This window comes from Meles meles, chromosome 9, assembly GCF_922984935.1.
Source record: "Meles meles chromosome 9, mMelMel3.1 paternal haplotype, whole genome shotgun sequence".
Taxonomy (NCBI): domain Eukaryota; kingdom Metazoa; phylum Chordata; class Mammalia; order Carnivora; family Mustelidae; genus Meles; species Meles meles.
The window spans coordinates 29,468,183-29,475,562 of record NC_060074.1 but is presented as its reverse complement, the minus strand read 5'-3'; the positions used below and the strand labels follow the sequence as shown (position 1 = coordinate 29,475,562).

Here is a 7,380-nt window from a genome sequence, read left to right as displayed (position 1 = left end):
TAATGCAGAGAGTGCCCCATGACTGCGCTTAGATCCAGCCCCCAAACCACCTAAGTGGCCCTCTTAGCTGCAGCTTTCTTTCACTATTCACCCTACAGACCAGGCTTGGAAGACTTACCTAACTTCAGAAGTCAGAAATTTCCATGGGAGGATTCACCTCCTTATCTCTCCCGCCCCCCAAGTTAAGTACATCTTGAATGTAGACCTGATTTCAGAACCAACACTGGAAATGGAGTCAGAGTGCAGGGAAGGAAGATGGGAGGGGACTTTGCAAGTTCTGGAGGTGGGTTGACTTGACAACTGGACAGAAAGTCACCCTGGTAGCTCCTTTCATCTTTCTCCATCCCAGAGCACCAAGGCAGACTCCTTCTTATAGAAACAAAAGAGGGGGAATGTGGAGAGAAGAAAAACTTCCTGCCTCTCCAGTGTGGAGCAAAGGCTGGGAGGTGGTAGGAGGAGAGGCAGCACAGAAAACTGAGTGGCTTAATTACAGGGACTTCCCACTTGGTGAGTGACCATCATCTGTGCATGCACGTGCAGCTAACTTTATTGTCTACCGTATGTCAAATACTTTTCACATGCCTGATCACTCTGTGGCTACACAAGCCTTTTTAAAAAGGTTTTTAAAAGATTTTATATATTTATTTATTTTTCAGAGAGAGAAAGAGAATGCATAAGCTGGGGGAGAGGCAGGCAGAGGGAGAAGCGGACTCCCTGTTGATGAAGGAGCCCAATGCAGGACTCACTTCCAGGACCTTGGGATCATGACCTGAGTGGAAGGCAGATGCTTAATCAACCGAGTCACCCAGGCATCCCATTTTCTAAAAGAATTTATTTGAGAGAGAGAGAGAGCATGAGTAGGGGAAGGGGAGAGGCAGAGAGGGAGAAGCAGACTCCATGATGAGCAGGGAGGCCGACCTGGGACTCCATCCCAGGACACTGAGACTGAGCCATCCAGACACCCGCTACATGAGCCTTTTGATAATTATTCCCAGGTAACAGATGAGAAAACTGAGGCTCTGAGAGGTCATGTAACTTGTTCACACAGTCAGTAAGTGAGAGTCAGGATTAATCTCAGGTCTGATTTCCCAGCCCAGAATCTCCTCTATTCTATTTGGTGGGCGAAGGGAGGGAGGACTTAGATAAGATATATTTGAGTGTGCTGACACCCAAATTACCGAGTGTGTGCTTTATCTTTATTATCTCCAATAAGGTTTCTATACAAAAGGATTCAAGTCCTTCTTCCTCCTTTTCTCCCACATCCTGGTCCTCATCGATTTCCAGAATCATCACCCACCCTTGTTCATAGCCTTGAACCCAGTAGCATCCACCCTGTTGTCTTTGTTGGGTCCATGGAAGATACTGTCACCAGGACCTAGCACCCATTTTTTCCCATGGGTTCTGGGCTCCTGGAAAGGGGAATAAGCAACCCCAACCTCCTAAGCAAACCCAACCTCCTCTCTCCTCTTGAGACTCAACCTTTTGCCACACCCCTCTCTATGTTCTTTGCCTCTTGGAGCAAAGTCCAGCTTGGACCTCTCCCTGGGAGTCCACTGTATCAGTCAAGGTCAGAGCTCTCCAGCAGAATTCTCAGCAGGCAGCCAAAGACCCATAGAAGTGGAGCCCACAGGGTGGGGACAAGGAATCCACCAAAGTTTGGGCACACCAGAGCTGTGGAGGGACACTCCTTTAGTGAGAAGGCACAATGGCACATGGCTTCTAGCATGATCTTTTCTACCTTCTTCAGGTTTTGCTGCTAGGATTACTAAGGCCACCACCCAGCCCTCTCTGCAGAGTCACTGCTCCTATTTCTTTTCAGTCTAAGAATGGAAAAACAGGTCTCTTTCCCTGTCCCACTGAGTCAGGCTGACCATTTCAAAAAGAGTTTAGAGGAAAACAAAAAGGAAACCATTATAGAAACAACAAACAGCATAGACATTGTCACGTCCAAAGTGCAGATTTCAGATTCTGAGAATAACATTAAAACTGGCGAAAAGCTCACTGAGTTACACATTCCTTGATCCCAAGAAAATTCCAGACTTAATGGTGCTGGCATAACTTCATGAGCCCCCTGGCCTGCCCCTTCCCTCCAGTTCACTCTGCCTCTGGCCAAGCGATTTTCCAGGCCAACTCAGGCCACTTTGTCATCTTAGTCCATCCACTGTTTACTTTCACAAGTAAATGCCAACTTTCCCAAAATGAGAGTTTATTTTCTGGGTTTACCCTGAGACTCACTAAGATCTCTCCTTGTAACACCACCCCCATCACTGTCCTGGGTGGTGAAACATCTATAACTGCCCACGAGTGAACTTTGAGGCTTTCGGCTTCACCCACCTAAGGAGTCTTCACCAAATTAGAGCTGTTACAAAGAAAACCACAGGCCCAAAATGGTGTCCCTTAGGCCAAGTTTCAACCTCCCCCAGAAATGTAGTCTTAACGGATCAGACAGGAATTTTCTGGTCAGCACCAATGAGATCATCTGTCACAGGTACCCTTTCCAACCCCCAAAAGAAGATAAGGCAATCTGTAGTAAGAGCCCCTGTCCTTCCCCATAAGGGAAGGCCACCTTACCCAGGGGGGAAAAAAAAAATCCTTTCTTTTCTTGTGCTAATAGCATCTTGAGGCACCCTCCGGCCTATAAAAACCTTCCATTTTGCACAACTCCCTGGAGCTCCCCTCCACTTGTAGATGGGATGCGGCCCAATTCATAAATCCATTTTAAAAAACTAACTGGATTATAAATAATTATTTATTACTTAAAGTTTACTCCCTTGAATTTTTGTTGTTCTACAGAACTTTTCCACAAAACAAATGTGGACAAATCAACAAATGGGCTTCCAAGAATCTACATTAGCGTACCAGCGCTTTCTTCATCCATTAACCTCCAGATCCCCAGAAAAGAGTTAGTTTGCTGCCAGGGAGGAGGAAATGCCGCAGAACACGGATAGGACACGTTCTCTCCCACCTGCAAAAGGAATCCAGTCGTAAAGCAATATGCAAATGAGAAATAACTACTTGTGCTTTTAAGTTCACAATCGCAATCACAGACTGAAGTTTCGGTTGAGAGTCTGACCCTACTTCACCATCGCGCGGCGGGAAAGAACTGGAACGGCTCCCACTCCGGGGACAAGCCCACGGAGTAACCTCCTGTGAATTTGGTTGTCTACTAAAATAAGGATTGCGAGGACGTCACGACAAGTAGGTGACCATACATTACATGTCGCGACTGATAGAAGCTCAGTGACTACTAGAAGGGAAAACCAGAGAATAAAAAAAAAGGGGGGGTAAGCATTAAAATTGGCTGGCGCTTTCGCCTTCCTTGAGCCTTGACTCATTCGGGATGCCGTCGTTGTCCTGGGATACCGAGAGACGCCGTGCCCTGAGCGTCCGTCTCTATGGAGACGACAATATGGCGGCGGAGTGAGTTCCGAGAGTTGGTCCCAGGACCAGGGGAATGGCGCGAGTGGCGACCGAAGGTATCTGTCCCGGAAGACCACCTCCTTTGGGAAGTTGTGGCCGGGGGTCCCCTTCATGTCCCTTACAGAGCCCCGTAGGACTGAGACTTGGGTGAGATCAGCCTGGGGATCTCCTAGAGAAGGGAGGAACGAACTTAAGTATTTTTATCACTTCATTTTATCAATTTCTTTTCCACTCCACACTACGCGACTTTTCCAGTGGTCATCTTAGGAATGTTTACGTTGGAAATGAGGAAAATAAAGGAAGCTTATGATATTTATTTTTCTAAAGTCCTCATGATTAGAAAATTGGATTTAAAAACAACCCCTAACTGGCCCAGCGTCTTCACAGTCACTGCAGATGGGTGTCTTTTGGAAGAGTAGCTCAACCGAGTATGGAAGTTATAATTGTTAATTACAGTAACACTGGTTCATCTAGGCCTTTTTCAAATCCCCTATTTCATTCCAGCTTCACATCAACTTTGTGAAGTAAGATAACCTTCATTTAGTGAGGTGACTGGGGCTCAAGAAGGTGGAGAAACTTGTCCATCTCAACCAGCCTGAACCGATGCTGCCCTCCTTGCTCCAGGAGCAGCGCTCTCTTCCCTAAGCCCTAAGACCTGATCTAGGCCAGATTCCTACCCCCATCATCTCTAATTTCTTCTACAGGAGTTGACTGGAGATTTTTTCAGAGCTCTGAGGCAGTAGCTATCCATAGAATCCCCTGAGGTCACAGACTTTACTGAATCAGGCTGGACTACAAAGCCATCCAATAACAAAAAGTAATGGGACTCTCCTCCCTGCCTCCCAGCTGACATTTCTTTGATTCCATCTGAACATCTTCTTTACAGTGGAAGGGACGGGCCTTCCCTGTCTTGTTCATTGCTTAGCACTGCACATATATAATAGCTACTCAGTAAATGCTTTGTGAGTGAATGAATGAATGAGTCAGTGAGTGGATCTAAGATACTCTCCAGAGGTTTTGGAGGTGTTGCCAATTAAGAAAAACTAAATCAACAGAATCTTTTGCTTTGGATGGTGATGCGGAGGGGATGGGAGAGTGTCTGATGAAACTGTATATTTCTAAAGGATAACCATAAAATTGTTGACTAAAGTGTAATATGTTATAATAAGGAGTTAAAAGTTGAACCCCAAACTTGAAAAGAGGTGATTTTTTTTAAAGTAGGCTGCATGCCCCAGTGGAGTCCAACATAAGACTTGAACTCACAACCCTGAGATCAAGACCTGAGCTGAGATCAACAGACACTTAACCAACTGAGCCACCCAGGTGCCTTGAAGAGAGAGAATTTTAGGACAAAAAAAAAGACAGCTTGCATCTCACTGTAAATTGTTGTAAAGATTAAAATATATAAGGGACACCTGGCTGGCTCAGTTGGTGGAACATGTGACTCTTGACCCCAGTTTTGTGAGTTCGAGCCCCACATTGAGTGTAGAGATTACTTAAAAATAAAATCTTAAAAAATAATAAAATAAAATACATGAGAAGGCCTTCCAACACTGCTTGGCATATAAATTCTCACTAAATGTCAGTAAAAGTCGTTGCTATTTTTGAGATTGTTATTTGAAGAGGTGGGGAAAGACACTGAGTAGTCTGAAAAATATACGTATGTTCAAAAAGGTATTAGATTGATGCTGTCCAATATGGTAGCCACACCTGGGTGTGTGTGTTAAAGGAAGTCCCCTAAAGGAAGAGGGGTTTTGGAGTTTAGGTCCCATGTGTGTTCCCTAGAGTAAGACCAAACATCCTTTTGAATATTTGGTGAAAGCTGCGGACACTTTCCCTGGGAAAAAAGCATTTCTCCATACATATGACATTTTGCATATGATTTGCATATTAAATTTGCATATGTTTGCCTATAATTTCCAGCTGCAGTCTTTCCATGGATCCTTCTGCTCTAGAAGTTGACTTGCTTATCTCTGGATTGAGTGATTATTTCAGTGAATGCTTACTTTAAACCTGGACTACAGGTTGCATACTGATAGAAAAAACCTCAAAGACCAAGAACTATCCAGTTTCATTTACCTCTTCTTTGCCCCTTCTTCGCACAAGAGGCAAGACACGTTCAGAAGAAACAAGTAGAGGGCAAAAGCCAGCTAAAGGTAATGCATGTGCCTCACTCCCTGGGAGGCTTCCTGAGAAATGCCATGCATGGCTGTGGCAGGCCTCATCCCTGGGACCCTCTTCTGAATGGGGAGTTTCTAGGCTCCTGGGCCAAGTGCTGGATCTTGGATTCAGGCTTATTGCTCATGGCGCCACCTCCTACCTCCTTGCCACAGCTGGCAAGTGGGCCCTTGTTTGATAATGAGACCCTCAGTGAGTCTACTCCACGAGCCTCTCTCTTTGATGTCCCTGTCTCCCCTCTGGTCTCTTCCTAGCTCCCCATTGGCAGGAACTTCTGGCTGAGCCAGAGTGCTCCCCGTGGACTTGTGTTCCAGGTGGCTGATTCTCCTCCAGGCAGCCCCAAGCTCCCTGACACAGATTAGGGACAGCAGGGACTGTACCATGAACTCTGGGTCCTGTCTGAGCGCCAGCACACAGGCCATGGCCACTGTCACGGGCAGCAGTGTGGCGCTAAGCGTCTGTAGCAGCAGCAACACCAGCGCCCGGGTGAGCACATGACCAGAGTGGGCGGGGCATGGGGACAACAGGGCTGGGGGCAAGGTAGTGGGGGGCGGGGTAGGAGTGTGGATGGACCTGATTCCTCTGTCCAAACCCCAACCCTATACCCTGCATACATGGAGCACCACGCCACCTGGAGTGGTGGCCATGCGAGAGTGGCCGTGGGTGATGGGGGTGCATGGGAAGAACTCTGGAGAGGTGCCCGTCAGAGCTGAGAGAGTAGTCAAGGGTTCTCTCTTCCCTCAGAAACTTCTCCTGGGCTTGACCCCATGTGCGTGACCCAGATGTGGATGTTGCTGACTTTTTGCAGCTCTCGGGGTGTCTCTCTGTGACATCGCAGTGGCAGGGGTGGAAGGCGGTTGTCTAGGAGTGTGTGGGGTGTGACTGCATGGGGTGCCGCATGTGTCTGTGTTGTGTGTGCATTCTGTGTCTCTCTAGATGCAATGGTGCTTGCCTTTGCTTCCCTGAGGACTGGGGGTCATCTCACTCCCTCCCTCTGTGCCATTCTGGGCCTGTCTGCCCCATGTTTCTTTGCTGCCCTTCCCTACTCTACCCTGAGCTGGCAGGAGATTGAAAGTGGAGTGGAAGGGAGGGGCCAGGGTATTTCTCTCCCCCACCCCATCCCCCAGCTTTTGAGACAGTAGTCCCAACAGCAGCTCCATCTCCCCATGACTCCAGTCCCCACCCGACAGACAGTCCCCAGCACCTCCCCTAACCAAGCACGGCTGCCCCTTCTTGATGTTGCTAGCTTCTGGGCACTTCACTATGCCTTGGTTGTGCATTAAATTCCTCATTTTAAACACCCACAGTGGCTTCTGTTTTCCCAACTGGACCTGACTGATGTCCCAACTGATATTACCGTAAATTACCCTTTCCCACCCATGTCACCTTTCCTCCATGGGCCGACCAGGAAAGAAAATACCATATTGGCCACCTGACACTCTCTGTAAATATTTAAACTTGAGTGTATGCTCCAAGAGAGAAGAGATGCTTCTGTCTTATTCACTGTTGTGTTCCTGGTGCCTAGCACAATGTCTGGCGTGTGGTATGTAGTCACCAAATATTTGTCCAGTGGATGAATATATCTTTATGTTAAGTAACAACATGGAAGCAATACTTGCCCAAAGATAACGTAACATGGCAGTTAGTGGAGTGTTCATCGCAAAGACTGTGATAGGAAGAGGTATCTTGCTCATCTCTTCACCTTGGCTTTGCCCCTCCATCCCACTCCCTTCTCAGGTAGATGGGGCTAGGGATCAGCTCAGGAAGGATTTTCTGTTATTG

General features: G+C 47.2%; 1 protein-coding gene across 1 annotated transcript in view; it reads left to right on the top strand.

The window, feature by feature from the left end:
- The first annotated feature begins 3,340 nt into the window (after positions 1-3,340).
- Positions 3,341-7,380, top strand: part of CFAP65 (cilia and flagella associated protein 65) — a 34,630-nt gene continuing 30,590 nt past the window's right edge. The window contains 5 exon segments of the mRNA XM_046018200.1: positions 3,341-3,420; positions 5,440-5,536; positions 5,538-5,576; positions 5,754-5,760; positions 5,882-6,084. Coding sequence (XP_045874156.1) covers positions 3,341-3,420; positions 5,440-5,536; positions 5,538-5,576; positions 5,754-5,760; positions 5,882-6,084 — 426 coding nt within the window.